General features: G+C 37.6%; 1 protein-coding gene across 1 annotated transcript in view; it reads left to right on the top strand.

Annotated features, from left to right (window-relative positions):
* Positions 1-16,160: 16,160 nt before the first annotated feature.
* The window catches only part of LOC120240610 (protein FAM13A-like), a gene marked incomplete at its 3' end in the record, with an annotated part of 35,458 nt that continues 31,981 nt past the window's right edge, over positions 16,161-19,637 (top strand). Inside the window, exon 1 of the mRNA XM_039245371.1 lies at positions 16,161-16,360. Within this exon, the coding sequence (XP_039101302.1) occupies positions 16,256-16,360 (105 nt within the window). The remainder of the gene's footprint in view (positions 16,361-19,637) is intronic.

Raw genomic sequence — 19,637 nt, forward strand, 5'->3', positions numbered from 1 at the left:
TGTTATTTTACCTCTGTATATTTGTGTTCTTTACAGATTTTTCCTTGTGGTTGATTTCTGCGGCCAGAAAAGATGCATGATATGACTTTGATCTTTTTAAATTTGTTGAGACTTGTTTTTGGACTACTATGTGATCTGTTCGGGATAATGTTCCATTTGCAATAGAAAAGACTGTGTATTCTGTTTTGGGATGGAATGTTCTGAATATATCTGTTAAATCCATCTAGTCCAAGGTGTCATTCAAAGCCACTGTTTCTTATTGATTTTGTTTGGATGATCTGTACATTGACGTAAATGGGGTATAAAAATCCCCTACGGTTATCGTGTTACTATTGAATAGTTCCTTTATGTTTTTATTAACCATTATTATATATTTGGGTACTTCCTTGCTGGGTGCATAAATATTTACAATTGTTATACCTTCTTGTTGGATTGTCCCCATTACGGTTATATAGTGTTTTTCTTTGTCCCTTATGCCAGTCTTTGTTTTAAAGTCTATTTTGTCTGATCTAAGTATTGCTATTCTGGCTTTCTTTTGACATCCATGTGCATAATGTTTCTTCATCCCCTCACTTTCAATCTGCAGTTGTCTTTAGGTCTGAAATGAGTTTCTTGTAGGCAGCATATAGATGGGTCTTCCTTTTTTGTTTTTAAATCTATTACATCACCCTATGTCTTTTGATTGGAGCACTTAGTCCACTTATGTTCAAGGTAATTATTGACAGAGATGTATTTGTTGCCATTTTGTTACTTATTTTGTGGTTGCTTTTTTAGTTTTTCTCTGACCCTTCTCTTGCTCTCTTTCATAGCTTATTGGCTTTCTTTAGTGATATACTGGTTTCCTTTCTCTTTATTCTTGGCATATCTATTACTAGTTTTTGACTTGTTACCATTAGGTTTGTATGTAATGTCTTCTGCATATAGCAGCTTATAGTAACTTAAATTTGAACCCCTTCTTTACTCCTTTCCACCCTACATTTTAGGTACATGGTGTCATATTTTATATCCTTTAATTTTGTGAATCTTTTGACTGATTTTTATAGATATTTTTACTGTAAACTTTTGTGTCTCCTACTTTTCATACTTCCTGTCTTTCCCTTAACACTCGGAGTCCCCTTTAACATTTTTTGAAGGGTTGGTTTAGTGGTCATGAACTCCTTTAGTTTTTGTTGGTCTGAGGATCTCTGTATCTCTCCTTCTATTCTGAATATCAGCATTACCGGTTCGAGTATTCTTGGCTGCAGATTTTTCCATTTCAGCATTTTGAATATATCATGCCTCTCCCTTGTGGCTTGCAGATTATCTGCTGAAAAATCAGTTGATAGCCTTACGGGGTTTCCTAAGTATGTAACTGTCTTCTTTTCTCTTGTTGCTTTAAAAAATCTGTCTTTATCAGTACTTTTTGCCATTTTAATTATATGTGTCTTGGTGTGGACCTCCTAGGGTTGATTTTGTTGGAGGCTCTCTGTGCCTCCTGGATCTGGGGCTCTGTTTCCTTCCCCAGATTAGGAAAGTTTTCAGCTACTATTTCTTCAAATAAATTTTCTATTCTCTTCTCTCTCTTTTGGAGTCCTGTAATGGAGGATGTTATTACATTTAATGGAGTCACTGAGTTCCCTAAATCTATTCTTATTTTGCATAATTTTTTTCTCTCACCTGCTCAACTGGATTACTTTTCATTACTCTGTCCTCCAGGTCACTCACTGATTCGTTTTTCTGCTTCCACTAGCCTGCTATTTATTACATTTTGTGTATTTTTAATTTCATTTATTATGTTTTCCACCTCTGATTGATTCTTCTTTATCTCTTTGTTAAAGGTCTCACTGATGTCCTCCACTCTTTTCTCAAGTACAGTGAGAGTCTTTATGATCATTACTTTAAATTCTCTAACTGGCGTATTACTTATCTACATTTCACTTAGGTCTTTTGCTGTGATTTTGTCCTATTCTTTCATTTGGAATGTATTCCTTGTCTCCTCATTTTGCCTAACTCTCTCTGTTTCTGTGTGTTAGGAAAGTCAGCTCTGCTTCCTGTTTCTAAAAGTAGTGGCTCTATGAGGAAAAAGGTCCTGTAGTGCCCTGCAGTACAGTATTGCCTCTGCCCCGGAACCTGGTGTTTCAGGGGGTTTCTCCTCTGTGTGTTGCATTTGCCCTGCTATTGTGTGCTGGCCGCTTTTGCCTTCAAGCTAGTCTTCTGCAGTCTGTCTCTGCCTGTGGCAGCAGTGTTTGGTCCCTGGTGTGGATGTGCAGCTTTAACAATGTGTGTGCCAGTCTGCTTGTGAATTGACACCTGCTACCACCAATCAGGGCTGTGTGGTGGGGGCAGGTATAATTTTAACAAAGTGTGCCTCAGGCTTGTACATGACCTATGCTGCTGCCACCCCACTACCCTCAATAACATCAAGGCCTCCTAAAGCATGCTCATCAGGAGATGTGGTATTGGCAAGGCTTGCACTAGTCTTCTGGGTGAGGAGACCCACAGTAATGGGACTGAAGCACATGTGACTGGAAATGGCTGATCTGGGGAAGAACAAGGGGGTGGGCTTGATGTAAACAAGTTAGGTAGTGAATGTCAGCATTCTGGTCTCCACAGGTGGCTGTGTGTTTATTCTGAGAGACTGGGGGGGAGGGGGAAGGGAATTGGTGCCTGCCAGCCTCTTTGTTCTTGGAGGAGTCTTTCAAGGATCTCTGCCCCTTTGGGACATGCTCTGAGATGGGTAAATAGCTCTTTCTCCCATATACCCCAGGTGTTTTTGTGCTGTAACTCCGAAGGACTTTTTGTGGTGCAGTCTCTTCAAGGGCAGGGACTAGGCTTCCTATTGCCCTCTGGGCTTTTCCAGAACGAAGTTGCTGATGTTTAAAATTCCAGGATTTAAGTCCTATTTTCTGTAAGAATTCTTGTCAGTCCTCACGTTCAAAGCCAAATGTCATGGGGATTCATCTTCCCAGTGCAGGCTTCCAGGTATGATAGCCTGTTTTGTGGCTCTTTCCATGCCTGTGTACCGCCCCCTCTACTCCCACCACTCATCAAAAATGCCCTAGTCCATCTTGCTTCCCACTGTGTCTCCACCCTTCCAACCCTCTTTGATGTGCCCTCTTCTCTACCTTTAGCTTTGGATTTTGTTCGTCAATCTTCAGGTCAGTTTCTGGGTTATTTGTACTGATGGAATTTTTATCTGGTTCTATCTGTGAGCTTGGTGTCTTCCTATTCTGCCATCTTCCCAGCCTTCCTGGTGTGAGGCTCTTTGATGTAAATAATGAGGAAATTGATTTGTCTCAGGTTATAGTAGTTAAGTCCTTGACCAGTAGGAGGTTTGCTATAGTTCCAATGAAGAGGAACATTGTAATATATAAAAGAGATTTAGCATAAGTTTATGTCTGCACAAAATAAACTATTACAGCTACAGACTTGTGAGACAGTATTAAACAGTTAACTGCCACATGAACGTACAAAAATCCTATAGCAGCACCCCCTCCATCTTCCCTAATGTCCCATGGCAGCCTAGCATATTATAACGCATGAGTTTTTTTTTTTTTAAGTATTTATTTTTGAGAGAGAGATAGAATGTGAGCTGGAGAGGGGCAGAGAGAGAGGGAGACACAGAATCTGAAGCAGGCTCCAGACTCTGAGCTGTCAGCACAGAGCCCGGCGTGGGGCTTGAACTCCCAGACTGTGAGATCATGACCTGAGCCAAAGTCAGATGCTTAACACTTAATTAACTGAACCATCCAGGTGCCCTATAACTCATGAGTTTTAAAGCTTCCAGGAGTATAAGTTGTAGTAAAAATAATCCACTGGAGAGGAACATAGTCTGCAATAATACATAGCACATGGTATTATCTTAGTAAATATTTGATTGGTAAATGAATAAATAAGCCAAGTGTTAAGTTTATATTGTTTGTGTGTACCTCTTACCAGCTGTGTGATTGGGCATGTAGTTTGATTTCTGAATTTCAAGTGTGTTTTTTTGTTGTTGTTGTTGTTGTTGCAAAATGGGAATGCTGGCATTTATATCCTAGCTTGTTTTCATGTTAATTGAATGAGATAATAGATAAATGTGCTTAATAATTAATATTTTAAAAAACTCTCAAGATACCTCTTGTTCTAATATTTTTCTCAGTTGGAATATTGGTTTACTGTTTATACCTTGTAATTGACAGTGATATTCATAATGTTATTACCCTTAGCCTAGTCACAATTAGGAACCAGGTGCATTCCAGATGGGGATTTAACCTATCTTAATTTAATACATTTGTGAAAACATAGGTCTCAGCATAGGTTTGGCTGTGTAAGTCTGAACTTCTCTTGACCTTCAGTCTCATTTGACAAATATGAATAATATGTATACTGTGGAATTGTGATAAATAAATGAGAACATATGTGAAAGCCTTGGATAATAGTTGTTAGTGACTTGTCTCTATACCCCCTCACAAGGTAAAACATCTTGTAATTCTAGTTCTGGGAATTGCTATTCAGTTAATAGGAATATTTCCTTATTTTTCATACATATATACATAATTATATATATCGCAAAATATTTTTTTACTTTCTGGATTTTAAAAAACTATATATGCTGTATTATTTATTTCAGTGTTACAATAGGTCAAGGACTATGTCAGCCACAAGTCATATACAACTTTTTTTTTTTGAGAGAATGGATTTTTATTTAAAAAATCAAAAGTAATTGCCTCAAGAATTTCAACTTAACCGTTATTTAAAGATAAGATTTGGAAAAAAAATGGAATCTTCCTGGTAAAAAGATATTGAAAATGAAGAACTCAAATATTAAGGGCTACAAACATATCTTTCCATGAGCACTATATTCCTACATAGTCCTTCTGTCTTAGAGATTTTATATTCTTAAAGAATATAGTTGTAGGTTAAAATTTTATATTCAGATTTCTTGTAGAAATACAAATCTTTATATCATTATTTTTCTTCCAGTTTTATTAAGGTAAAATAGACATACAATACTATAATTTTAGGTGTACATTTGATTATATATATATATATATTGCTAAATGATCACCATAGTAAATTTAATTAGTATCCATTACCTCACATCACTTTACATACAAATTTTTTTATTTGTGATGAGAACTTTTAAGATCTACTCTGCAGCTTTCAAATATACAATACGTGGTTAATAGTGACCATTAACTGTAATCACTGTGCTGAACATTACATTCACCAGACTAATTGATCTCACAACTGGACGTTTGTGCGTTTTGACTACCTTCACCTTTTTGTCCACACTATATTATTTTTTACTCTCTCTCTCTCTTTCTCTTTTTTTTTTTTTTTTCTTTTTTTAGATCTCTGGAGTTTTTTTCTCCAAAATCCCTTAAAATCATGTCTGTGCTCACACATTTAAGTTCTTTTTCTCATGACACTCATGTGATCCGTTTCTTGTCCTGACTTTTAAGTAAGTCCCAAAGTGTTTCCAGGAACAACCAAAGATTTATCACCACACATTTAATGCAATAACTGTACAAATATTTGTTGTGAGGCCTGAAACGAAATGGGATGTTACTCTGCCCTCAAAGGATTTCACCCTAGAAAGATAAATTTACAAACAATAACAATGTAGTATGTAAATATTTACAAGTGGTTTAAAGCAGGCGTATGTGCACGCAGGGGAGCAGTCAGGAAGGCTAGAGACACTGGTGCTGGTCATTGAAGTATGTTTATGAGTTCCCTAAGTAAGAAAAGGGAGACAAAGACATGTCGGGCAAATATGAGATCATAAACAAAGGTTCTGAAGTGAGACAATGCACACCTTAAGTAATTTAAAGAAAAACAAAGTATTTGTTTCCTATTGGTGCTCTAAAAAGTGACCAGAAACTAAGTGACTTAACAACAGCACAACTTTGTGATCTTACTGTTCTGGAGGTCAGAAATCTGAAACCAGTTTTACTGGGCTAAAATCAAGGTTCTCCTTGGTACCCTTGATGAGTTCTTGGATTTTCTGGCTTCTAGAGGCCATCTTTATTCCTTGGCTTGTGGCCTCTTCCTACATCTTCAGACCAGCAGCTTTGGATCTTCTCGTCTCTCTGACTACAACTGGTGCTTCTATCATGATAGCTCCTCTTCCTTATAAGGACCCCTATGATTAGATTGAGCCCCGATAATCCAAGATCATCTTCCCAAGATCTGTAACATAAATACATCTGAAAATCCCATTTGCTGCACAAGGTGACATATTCACAAGCCCTGAGAGCTAGGATGTGAACATCTTTGGAGGACCATTATCCAGCCTACTACCAGCAAGAAAGCTAAAATTTAAGGTATACAATGGGGGTAAGGCTAGTATGAAATTAGATTTTGAAAAACTTTGAAAGCCATGCTGTGGAGTTTGGAACTTAATCTATAGGCCAGCAGTTTTTGTTCTTTAAAAAAGTTAAAAGTATGAAGATAGATGCTCAATTCATGTGAATATACTCAAAATTCAAATATAATTACTTGGATGATCACAGATCCCTTGAAGCCAATATATGGAGCCTTTAGGCCTGAAGAGGAAGAAAATAAGCAGGAAAGTAACATAATCAAATCTGTTTCAGAAGTTTAGTTAGTAGTATCGTTGCACCAAAGGAATGCTGATGAGGCACAACACTTAGCAATTTTTTAATTTTTAAAGAATAGCTGCAATAGGGGAGAGAAAATTGAGTTGAAAAAATTTTCAAAGGTAGAATAAATAGGCTGTGATGATTAAAGAAGCCAGGGGAGACTGAAGTAGGCTCTGAGTTGTTTATGAAAAGGCTCCTAATGTATACTTCCTCCTGAAACTTCCTCCCACTGTGTGACTGATTTTTGGAATCTGCCTGAAATCAAATGCAACTTTCTATTCAAACGTGTTGTGTTTCCCAACTAATTAATTCCTTCTATTAGTAGGGTTGCCATATAATACATAGTCGAAACTGAGATAATAATTTATTTATAACTGTTTAAGATCTTCAAATAAAACCTACTTACAAAACCTGAAATTTAAATTTCTGTAAAACTTCCCTTATAGGATGTGGTGGTTCTAAAAATCTCCTAATGGAGTATTTTGACATGACCAACATACAGCTTCTCAGGTCCTGATCTCATAAACTGGCCCACAGGACCTTGCACTGGCATTAGAGGTAGAGGAATGAAGCCTGGTTGCCAAAGTGAAAATGTATGTGGAGGGCAGTGAAAAGATCTTTCCAATGAAGGCAGACATTTTAGTGAAGGACCATATCCAAATGCCATCTGCTGGGAGCTCTAGTTGGAAAAGTCTCTAATGATATCATGGACTTTGATTTGTATTCTAGTGATATTGCCAAAGATTAATTCGCCTGGGTCTGAATATTTAGATTTTTTTCTTCTGTTCTTTTTCCTTAAAACGTATTTCACCCTGAAGTACAGATTTGGACCCATTTAGCTTTTCAACTGTTGCCTCCCTTCTTGCCATTCTTGATAATTCCTTACAAAGGCTATTGTCTCTTAAGGATGATTCTAGGTTATCCTACTTTCTTTTAAGATGGTTAAACTTTAAGAATTTTACATATCAAATAGTAAGTTGTACACTTGGGTTTTTCTCCTTTCTCTATAGAGTTGATATTAAGTGAAAACTTCACCCTAAGAGAAGAGAACAAATCCAAGGATCGCTGACCATGCCATTATCCCCCAAGGAAATCTGAAGTGATGAGCACCGGAATTCATGTTTTCAGCTCCCATAATCTTGTGTAACTTTTTTTTTAGATTTATTTTATTTATTTTATATATTTTTTTTATTTATTTCTAGGAGAGTGAGAGCATGAGCAGGGGAGGGTCAGAGAGAGAGGGAGACACAGACTCTGAAATAGGCTCCAGGCTCTGAGCTGGCAGTCAACACAGAGCCCGACGCAGGGCTTCGAACCCACGAACCACGAGATCATGACCTAAGCGAAAATCGGACGCTTAACCGACTAAGCCACCAGGCACCCCGTAACTTTTTTAGAAGATGCTGAAGCCAAATGATGAGGCTGCCCAAAGTCCCTTCAGGGCACCAAAGTCCATCATTGAGCTGTCTTTCATTGCCAGTGTCCCACAGAATCACAGCAAATCACACAAGACACCCACAGCTTCTCAGAATCAAAAACCTGCTTCCACATGTTTACCACTTACAACATTCCTCATTCCTTTTAGTAGATCCAGTTTTTCCATCTGGTATCACTTCCCTTCACCCAAGGAACTCCTTTTAGCATTTCTTATAGTGTGAACTCACAAAATTTACTCAGCTTTCCTCTATCTTAAAATGTTTTTATTTCACCTTTATTTTTTTAATATTTTTATTTATTTCTAGGTGAGAGAGAGAGTGACAGCGTGAGCTGGGGAGGGCCAGAGACAGAGGGAGACACGGACTCTGAAATAGGCTCCAGGCTCTGAGCTGGCAGTCAGCCCAGAGCCTGATGCGGGGCTCAAACCCACAAACCGCGAGATCATGACCTAAGCGAAAGTCGGACGCTTAACCGACTAAGCCACCCAGGCGCCCCTACTTCACCTTTATTTCATGAAGAACATTTTCTCTGGGTATATAATTCTGGTAGAGTTTCTTTGCCTTACCCTATTCCTTCAAAACCCTCTAGACATATCAGTCCATTATTTTCTGGTCTCCATTATTTCTTATGAGAACTAAGTTGTCACTCCTATTGTTCCATTAAAGGTAAGTATCTTTCAGGATGCCTGAGTATCGCAGTCAGTTAAATTTTGATTTTTGGCTCAGGTCATGATCTCATAGTTCATGGTTCAAGCTCCACATTGGGCTCCATGCTGATAGTGTGGAGCCTGCTTGGGATTCTCTGTCCTTACCTCTCTCTCTCTGTCACTCCTCTGCACGTGCTCTCTAAATAAATAAGTAAACTTAAAAAAAGTAAGTATTTTTTCTGGTTTACTTTAAAGAGTTTTTTGGTCTTTAACTCTCATTGTTAGCTCTGTTAAAAATATGAGTGGTTTTCTTTATCCTTCTAGAGGTCTGTAGTGCTGAGGGTTAATATTTGTTATCAATTTTGAAAAATTTCAGCTTTTATTTTCAAAAATTTTTTTCTAGTCCAATCTTTCTCTCATTTCTTCCTAGACTCTAATTAGACTATATGATATTATCCACAATACTGGCATTGGTTTTTTTCTTTAATTTTTTAAGATTCCACATACAAAGATGGAAGTCTTGAACTCTCCCTTCTGAGGATCCTGGTGGAGCAAGTCCTGATACCCTGGCAGCACCCTTCACTGTCACCTCCCTCAGCCTCAGCTTTCCCAGAACACTTTTAAGATTGAAAAGGGATGCTGTTAGTAAATGCACTGAATCAACAAGCATAAATTGGAATTAGCCAGGCAGGCTGGAGTTTAAGATATACTACTTACTAGGCACAATTTCATTGTCCTGGGAAACAAACCTTAGAATACTCCTTCATGCTGTTCTTGACTACCTGACACCGCTTTTGTCTCTTATATAAAGTCAGTTATCAATTTTTTTTAATTTCTAGGAGAGAGAGAGAGAGAGAGAGAGAGAGAGCGTGAGCAGGGGAGGGTCAGAGAGAGAGGGAGTCACAGACTGAAACAGGCTCCAGGCTCTGAGCTGGCAGTCAGCACAGAGCCCGATGCGGGGCTTGAACCCACGAACCGCGAGATCATGACCTGAGCGAAAGTCGGACGCTTAACCGACTAAGCCACCCAGGCGCCCCCAGTTATCAATCTTACAGGTTCTTTCTACAAAGTTTGTGATTTATCTTTCAGTATCTAAATTCAAGACATTGTCTTCTCAGCTGGGCAATTGTTAACGGGGTCCGTTTAGTTATAAGAAGTTTCCTTTTTAGCACATTTTAGTCACACTTCAGATTAATCTGGCCCTGCTTTTGTCAAGGTATTTATTTAAGAACCTACAGTGGCTCCTAAATGAGGTCCTGCCTACATGTCTTCTATTTGAAGTCCCTTTTTATACTAATGTCCATCTCTTTGCTCATCACACAGACCCACATTAGAATGCCTTCTCCTTCCTCTGCCTTCCTAATCAATGACTTCTGTAGAAGTCTGCTCAATACCTAGCAGACTCCAGTCACCTTCATCCATCACGTTTTTTTCCTTTTTCAAATTATTTTCTTCTTAACATTTATTTTTGTGAAAGAGAGTAAGTGCCCAAGGATGGGCAAGGGGCAGAGAAAGAGAGTTCTAAGCAAGCTCTGCAGGGCTCTATCCCAGGAACCATAAGATTATGACCTGAGTTGAAATCAAGAGCTGGATGCTTAACTGACTGAGCCACCCAGGCACCCCATGGCTTCAAATTCTTAAGTACTAAGGGCACACATTTCAAATTTGATTATACAGTGTAGTGTATTGTATTTGTTAATTGAAGGATTAAGACTCAAGTGCCTTCAGGGTCCGTGAGGTAAGCATAAACTGTGAAGCAGGCAGCATAAGGAACAATGAGTATTAAAGTGTGTTGATTAATAGTAATAATAATTCCCACCTAGGTACATAGCCTTTCAAATCACTATGCTGGTGATACAGAATGGCCAAACAGAATACCTTCTCAAGATTTGCAATTTGTGTCCTAAATATTTTTTACATATATTTCATGATTTAAGTACTATACCATTATTCATACCTCCTCTTAGCCATAATTCCTTGAATACAAATAGGTACACCCTGTGTATTACATAAGTGCTTATGAAGTTTAGAAGTTAAATTATGGTTTTAGCAAACTTAATAGGAAAATAAACTGTTTTCAAAAGAAAATGCAGCTCTTATCTAGTTTTCGATGCCTGAGGAATGGAACTTTCCATTCCCATCAGTACTCTTGCCCACTTCTTACAGGACTGGGTTCTGATTCTCTCCTTCTGTGGACACTGGCAAAGTGGGTCTTCTTTGGCTTCCAGGGAAGGGATAGGGAATTGTATCCAGCAATCTAGTCTTAGTCAAGAGGCATGCCAAGCATTAAGGTGGGGCCATAAACAGAGCTGGAAAAAGGGACATAAGTAAGCTTGTGAGGAAGTAATAGAAATGCAGGTCAAACAATGGGCTTAAATAATGACCCATATTTTGGATCCCATTAATGGAATTGGGATGTCTAAACTAAGGGTGTGTTGAAGAATGACAAGATCAACACTGTGTACCTGACAAAAAGACAAAGCTGAATTTATTGACCATCATAGAGGGGGAAAACTCTGGTGGTTAGGCATCGTCTTACTGAGCAGAGCAGACTGATAACCACATAGGTGGGCTTGCAGGAGTGTGACCTCATTGGAAGCAGAGTGGTTACTCAAATGAGACAGTTATTGATTGGCTGACACTCAAAGACATGCTTATTAGAGTGAGCCCCTTCTTGGGCTGTTACTGATAGGTTGGCTTACAAAATTACTTGGTTTACTAAGGCAAGGTGCTGGTCGATTGAACAGGTTTAAAATGAGTTATATTGGCTGTTTCCATGGCTACAGAACAATGGATCTTTTCCTAGGAGTATGGTAATTTTTTTCCCTCTCAAATGGGATGAGAATGCATCTAGAGTTCAGAACAGAAATATCATCAGATTATGAACTGGACCTTTCTGGAAAATCCTTCAGAATATAATTAGGAGAAGGCCAGGTAATGGATCAGTTTTTACAAAGTAGACTAATAAACCTTATTATTTCCAAGGAACCAAGGTCCACAGAATAGTCTGTCTATGAATATGTAAGGATTTTCATGCCTAGCAATGTTACTGAATAGCCTACCAGCAAGGCTCAGCAGCCTTTTTCTGTAGTGGGTCAGATGGTAAATGTTTTAGGCCTTGTGGGCCATAGGTTCAGTCTTTGTTGCAGACACTAACCTTGACCACTGGAGTACCAAAGTAGCCATGCATGTTATATAAACAGATGGGTGCAACCAGAGTTGATCTAGAGCAGCTGTATTGGGCCCATGGTGGCCAGATATGGCCCACAGGCTATAGTTTGCTGATTCCTGACCTAGAACAAATAATCTTTCAGGTGCACATACTGCTAGGGATTAAAAAACCAAAATACCTGAACCTCTCTGGTCAAGAGATCATATAGTATATAAAAAATAAATAGTTGCTAACTGACCTCTAATACCCTGTCTGATGGGATGCTATTGATTCTGGTCCAGGCTAGGATACTCCTTGAGAAATAGCTGGGATAGAGATAGAGCTGGAGTATAGACAGACTGAGTGTAGAAGAAAAAGCCTCCAATGGTCCTATCTCTAACAGGCATCAGGTGGTTGATGCTATCAGTGCTGCTGCCACCATACCCCATGATACTTGCTAGTCTCTGCTACACGGCCAGCAGTACTGTAATTGCTGACCATTGCTGTTCTGACAACGGTTATTGCTACTCCAGCTGAAGAGATTTTGTCTTTTGAAAACGATAGCTCTGCCAGTTACCCTCAGAGAACTCAACTTTGAAGCATTTTTAGCTTCTTTGGTGGCAAGAGGATAACGCCTGTTTAGATCTCTTCATCAAACTTCTCCAGGTTAGAGGGTCATTTGAATGAAGCATCCAAGCGGCCTGACCATCAGTTATGAAGTCACCTTGACTCCTTCCTCCAGGGAGCTCACAGATCTTGAAAATAGGGCTCCTTTGTCCTGACGTGGTATTTCAGCATTTCTGGGAGTAGTCATGGAATTAGCCTACCAGAGTGAACTATTAGGAATAGTATTTGTTACAATTACTTTATTCTTTCAGGGGAAAAAAGCAATAGCTCATATTTTATATTAACAGATCTCTTGGCCTGCAGCTTGTATATCTTAAGAGTCTTTGAAAATCAATACTTAGGAATATGTATATATATGTTTGCCAGCTCAGAGAACTTTCTAGAATTTGACTCTACTATCGCTTGCATCTATTTGGTCATGAGGAAAATTATTTCACACTCCAATTTTAGACCTATGCCATGGAAAGATATTCTTATGTGAAGAATGATTTTTAGTGCTGTTTGTTAAATGACCTATTCAGGGTTTCTTTTTGCAGTGATATATAGTCATTACCAAAAATAAGGATAAATTTGGTACAGTACTAGTTTCACTTTATAATAGTGTGTAAGTACTTGTGAAAATAAGGACTAGATTTTTGTCATCCTTATGTAGTATTATATATACGTATTAGGAACAATAATACAAGGTATACTATTTTTATGTTCTAACTTGTTCTAACATCACAATGTTTTTGAAATCCATCATGAAAAATTGGGAAGGGGCAATATAATTTTGTCCAAAAATATAATGAGAGAAGGCTATCTTTATCAGCTACTTAAGTCAATTATAAACATAGTTATTCAAAATATAATGTATGTGGAATAAAACTAGGTAAACAATGGACGAAAGAAAAGCCTGGACAGAATATATTAGCCTGAAAAAGACTGTGTTGTGCATGTGTATGTAAGTGTACATATATGAATTTAATATATAGTAATGACAATCTCATACTTGGGAAATGAAAAACTTGCTCAATAAATGGAATAGAGTCATTTGGTTAGTATATTAAGTTAAAGACAAACTTGTTTTACAGACACACAGGACTTTGAAATATAGTAAAACATTTGAGAGTTTTATTTCTTCCTCCTATAGGAGTCTAATTGATAAAGGCATGTTAATGCAGCCATACTCGACAAGGTCATTGAGAGGTCAAGGTTACTTTCATCTACTCACTCTTTGATCCCCTGGGACTATCTCTTCTCCATGGTCCGAGCGAGATGTATTCATATTCTAGCATGTGATGTAGAGGAAGGAGAGGAAACAGGAAGCAAGAGATTTCCTATGAAGCATGTGACACAGAAGTTGTACATATCCAATCCATTCACATTCTGTTAATGAGTACATGGTCATATGGCCCTATCTACTGGTATAAAAGTTTGGGAAATGCAATATGTAGATGAACAACTATGGGCTCAGCCCCAACTAATAGGTAAAAGAAGCTCTAATGGTATCAGAAAGAGAGATTGCATATTGTAAAGAATTAACCCTGTGGGCCACAGTAGTTAAATGGAAAATAAACATCAAATCAATTTAGATCATTTTTTACTATATTTCAAAAAAATTCCATGTAAATGAATAATCCAACCATATGATAAGCATCCAAAATTGCTATTTTTATTTGCCAGGTAACATACTAAGTGCTTTTTATAGATTATATAATTTAATCCTTAAAATGAGTTTATAAAAGAGATTTGTTAAGATTCCATTTGATAAATGGACAGTGCTACACATGGAATAGAAAATACAAATGACCAATCAGGAATTTTCATATATTTAATGATAAATCTGAATTTTTGAGTGAAATCCATTTCATTTATTAAATTATGATATATTTTACAAAATATTCAAACTTGGGTAGCGTGAATTGTAGATTATAAACTGCCAGAGTCCATGTGTATCCACAAGTATAGTACATGTTAATATTAATGTGATCCAGCAATTTCACTTTCTGGAGTCTTGACTAGAAAATAATCAGAATGAGGATAAAGCATTACTTATAGTCACATACATAAGATGAGAAACCATGTAAATGTCTAAAAACAAGAGAATGACTAAAGAAACCATTATATATACAGAACATATTGTATGTGATTAAAATTGTAGTGTTAACAGTATGGGAGCATGTCAGTGATACAATATTAAGTGAAAAAAATTGGGATAGAAAACCCAAAAATTAGATTTAGATTATGTTTTTTAAAAATATTAAAAAGAAAATAGAAATATGTTAAATATTTATGAGTATCCTGTTATTCTTTCATTACCTCATCTCTGCTTCTTTATTACTGCCTTTGTAGTAACTAATCACAAAGATTTATCTCCCATTGGATGATCCATTAAAGAAGGTACCATGTCTTTCTTATCATTGTTTATCATTGCATAGTGCCTGAACCAGTGTAGGTAATAAAAATTGACCTAATATTTAGGCTTTTATTTTTCACCAAGGACTGGCAATATGTATATAAGCAGAAAAGACAAAATTTTAATATATTGGGAAAAGTTTGTTTTAAAATAATATTCTATAATAGCCTCATTTTCCAGTGGGTGAATGGAAAGCACAAGTGATAAAATCTAGATTAGGTGGAAGCAGAAAAATATTTTCTTTTTCAGTGGAGGGAGTTATGTTCATTCTCCCACTCCCATTCCATTGTTTGGCCTTCGGATTGTGTTAGTGCACTTTGTGGAAGTAGTCTTTGCAATGTTATACATGCATGCGTTGAAATAAAATGTACTTTGTCATGTTCTCTGGCTTTGCTGTGGGAAGCTGTTGATTGGCTAGAAATATACAAAGTATGTTAGATTTGAAGGGAAGTACTGAAATGGGAACTGATTCTAGTTTTCCCTTGTCTTCACACCTGGTACCTTTAAGATATACTTCTGTTATGTTTTGAGGGCAATGTAAGTCTTTTAAAATTGGGTAAAGTGAAATTTCTCACACAGTATTAGTCAGCATTCTCTTAAATGTGCCACTAAAAAAGATTTGACAAAAAAGTGGTAATAAAAAAATAGGACAGTGTCCTTCTGGGTTATGTGAAATGGATATTTTAGCTATCAGTTCAAATATTTGGAAATTGTAAAGTCTGTCATATTTTCTAATGACAACAGCATATAAAGTAGGACATTGTTGAAAGGTCAACCAGAGGCTGATTTTCCAGACTATAAATCACATATGTTGAATTGTGGAAGTCTAGAAACATGTTGTTTTATGTTGATTACCAATATCTGTGAATAAGATAATTCAGAAGTAATGAGAAGTGGTAAAAGCTGCATAAAATAAAGTATTTTCATTTAGAAATTATAGACTAACAGTGGAGGGAAGAACATTTTGATAGAATTTAACTGGTTTCTAAGGGGCAGTGAAAGAGAAAAGTGCCTCAGAAAAGTGAAGAATGTGCCTGCAGATTGAAACCTGAGTGTGAATATGTGAATTTTTCTTAGGAGTAGCAACTAGGAAGCAGGTTTGCATATTCACTGTTTGGGCTTAGTCCTCTGATTAATGAATACCACCAGGTGATGGGCGTTTTCTGAACGGAGAAAGCCTGTGTGGTATTTGGCAAGTCAGGTTTAAGGAAAAGATGTCAGCAGCTCAAGGCCCATGTCACATGACCTCCACTACTTGCCAGTACTAGACGCTCTGGATCAGATTTCAACTCCAGGCAGTCCTGCCAGCCATGTGGGTTCAGCCGAGTGAGAAGCAAAACCACACTTCCGAAAATGTTAGGAGCTGCTCTTTGCTCGCTGTGAGGCCTCTGGATTAGGAACTGTTTTTCAAATGAAAGCATATCTGCTGCATGGAATTCTCGTACTTTGCTGTCATTTTGATGTTTTCATCCGGTCTTCATCACTTCTACCAGGCACTTCCTGCGAGAATGGGGGCAGGCGCTCTCGCCATCTGTGTGAGTACAGGCTGCCCCCATCTTCTGTGGACACTGCGGGGCTGAGGAGAGGCCTGTGCCCTCCTGGTTTTGCTGAGATGTTTGTGCGATTTTGTTTTTCCTTTCTAGGTGGTGGGGGAAGGTTTGTTACTTAAATTCCTATCTATTCAAATGGATGTTAAACTGTGTTTGGGGCAGCATTCAGCATTTTTGTCTATTTGTCTTTCCAAAAAAGATGAAGGAAGAAGCAAGCGTGCAGGAGTTTATGCGGTTAGGACAACTAGATTTAAAGTAGAGCATTCTCAAGCATTTCAGACTTCCTTGTTAGAGATGAGTTAAATATGAATGCTTAATTGTAGTTACTGGAAAAATCTAGTGGCTAGACTGAGAAAGAATTAAAATAACCACAAATTTGTTCCTTCTGAGTATGTGTATGACCTTTTCCTTTTCACATTTTTGTTTTCATTTAGTAATAGCTAGAATTTCTGTTTCAGCATGGTTGCTGAAAGTGACGGAGAAAGAGCTTGTTTGATAAATGTTTGTGAAGCATTAATCGACTGTAGAAACTTCTGGTTATAATACAGTGGCACCAATAAATAACACTGATGTAAAATCCATGGGGAAATGTGTGTATTTCTAGGGTTGAATTAATAAATTTCAAAAGCAGTTCTGTTGATGCTTATATATAACTTTTTTGCAATAACCACATATTGTCAATTATACAGTTTACAGAATGCTGATTTAAATTTTTATTTCAGTATATAGAAAATGCATATATATCAAGTATAGTTCTATTTCAAGCTGGTATTGTCTTCCAAGGAGGCATTTTATTTGTCCCCAAATGAGCTAAATGAGAAATATCGTAATCTTTATTATCAACTGCTCACTTCTGTATCATCACATTTAGGTAAGATCTTTTGTTCTTTTTTTACAGTTTCAGAAACAGCTGCAATTTGTGGTAGGTTGTGATGACATCCTAAAACATCTAGAGATATCTGGGCAATTTTTTTTTTACGTATATGCCCCAAATGGTCACCAGATGGTAAATCAGCCCCACAGATTGAATTTTCATAGTAAAACTCCTTCATTTTTGTGCTTGGAACTTTTTGGTATCCTGTGTGCTTGTCTCTGTCTCTTTAGCCCTGAGCCTTGTAGTATCCAGGTGGTTATCTTTTTATCATTACCAAGAGTTTTCTTCAAAATCTTTTTTTTTCTGTTGTAAAATATTGAGCTTTTATTTCATTGCATCTTTCCAACTGTATAAAACAAATACTTTAGGACAGGAAACGTGTGGAGTATGAGGCAGCAGATCAACCTATTTGTCCTGAGACATGCAGTCATCTCTGTCTGATTAGACCCTTACTTCTTGCCCTTGGCCTGCATGCATTGATCTCTACCTTGGTTGAAACACATTCTGACCCATGATGAAACTCCATATTTTTCCTTAGTTTAATCCACAGTATATGCAAAATTTCATGTAAGGTTGACATGAAAATCATACTATTTAAGAGATTATTCACTCTAGTGAAGGAGTGATTCTCTGTCATTCCTATGCTTTAACTTCAGGTTAGCCTTTATTCTCTATCCAGTTGTACTTATGGAAATGTTTATGTTTTTAGGATTTTTAGCATAGTATTTCTGGAAAAACATAGCTAAAGGAGAACAAGATTTTTTTTTAATGTTTGTGGCAGAAAAGTGAGAGCTAATCCTGCATAAATGTAAGCATAGGGGCTGGCATACTTGATTTTAGTTTGGGACTTATTTACTTAGATATAGCTTATATGTAGCAACGGCTCAGATACCCTGCTACTGAAGATAGTTGTTTAGACAGAGTACTAGAGTACTAAATATTTGTAGTGTGTGTGTGCATATGTATGTATGTTGAAGTGGAACACTCCATTAAATGGAGTTCAAAGATTCTCCGTTTCTATGTCCATTGACTAACCACCTTTCTCTTCCTCATTCCTTTTATCTCTTCCGATATTACTACCGTTGTTCATAAAACCAAAATGGGCTCAAAAATCCTACTACTCCTATTTACAAAGCAGTTGTAGCCTATTCACTGTAACATCTATTTTTCCTCAATAAATTACACCCAGGCAGAATGGGAACCATACCTGCCAGTTAGTATTGCCTTTAAATGTCACTTTGAGAGGACTCCAGCTCTCTCGGGTGAAATCTCTAGCCTTTCAGACCTCTTGCACCTCCTGCTGTTCTGTTCAAGGTGACATCTGGGTATTTCAAGGAAGGTGGGCTTGAGAGTAGGAGCTGCCATATCCCAGTGACTGAAGAAGGAAGGGCCTAGAATACATGTGTGTCGATTTTTACACTCTAGATGCTCTGGTCTCTGGTGTATTCAGCAAATCTTTGGTGGATTTGTAGGTAAATATGTTGGTATTATCCAGGCCTTGCAGTCCACTCCTCCTTAGTTAGCCGCAACTTTTGATGGTGCTGGGAACAATTCAAAGGATGTCCTGGGCCTCGTAGCCTTTGTCCCTAATTTGAGCCCCTCCACTCCTGTAATGTCACCACCATGTATCCTCAGCTACCTTACATCCATCCCACAGTGTAGGCAAGAACTGTGGTCCTAGTGCAGAAAGGTTCACAAACCATGTTACGATATTCTAGTCACAGATTTATTGACCAGCTTGAAACACAGCACAAAACAAGGAGGGAAAGATCTGCTAGGCTAACTATGTAGAAAGTGTTTCAGTGGGACGAAAGGCCCACATTCTGAGTCCTGTGTTACATGACATTCATCTATTCTGTCTCTCATCTTCTCTACCACATCAACCTTTCCGGATCATGGTGGGATTTTTGAGGACCAGTGTTGAGTGTGAGCAAAGGGGCTCAGCAGATGGAACATGACTGAGCCAACACAGCTTGCTCTATCATTAGAGGCAAGTACACCTAGGTATAGTTGTAACTTGCTAATAGAGTCCTGAACAGCTATCGGTTTTTATCTGCATATCTCAAGCAGACAGCACATGGGGTCAACATGGGTATAATCAATGAGAGACTCATTTAAGACATGAATATTTGCTGTCTCATAAATGTTGGGTTCTTGATTCTTCTATCTCTACTTAATTATCTCTGTCAACTGTGGCTACCACACTATCTCCTCACATATTGTCGATGCTTGTACTTCTCATTGTTGTTCTCTTCTCTATTTAGCTGAACTGAAATGTCGTAAGTAATACAACAAATATTTTGCAAATTCAAGTTTCAAACCCATCATGGTTACCTTTGTTGTTTCTAGTTTGATGTTTGGTACCAAACTCATCCCAAACAGACTACA

The sequence above is a fragment of the Hyaena hyaena genome, unplaced genomic scaffold (genome assembly GCF_003009895.1).
Source record: "Hyaena hyaena isolate Hyena2069 unplaced genomic scaffold, ASM300989v1 scaffold_255, whole genome shotgun sequence".
Classification (NCBI taxonomy): Eukaryota; Metazoa; Chordata; class Mammalia; order Carnivora; family Hyaenidae; genus Hyaena; species Hyaena hyaena.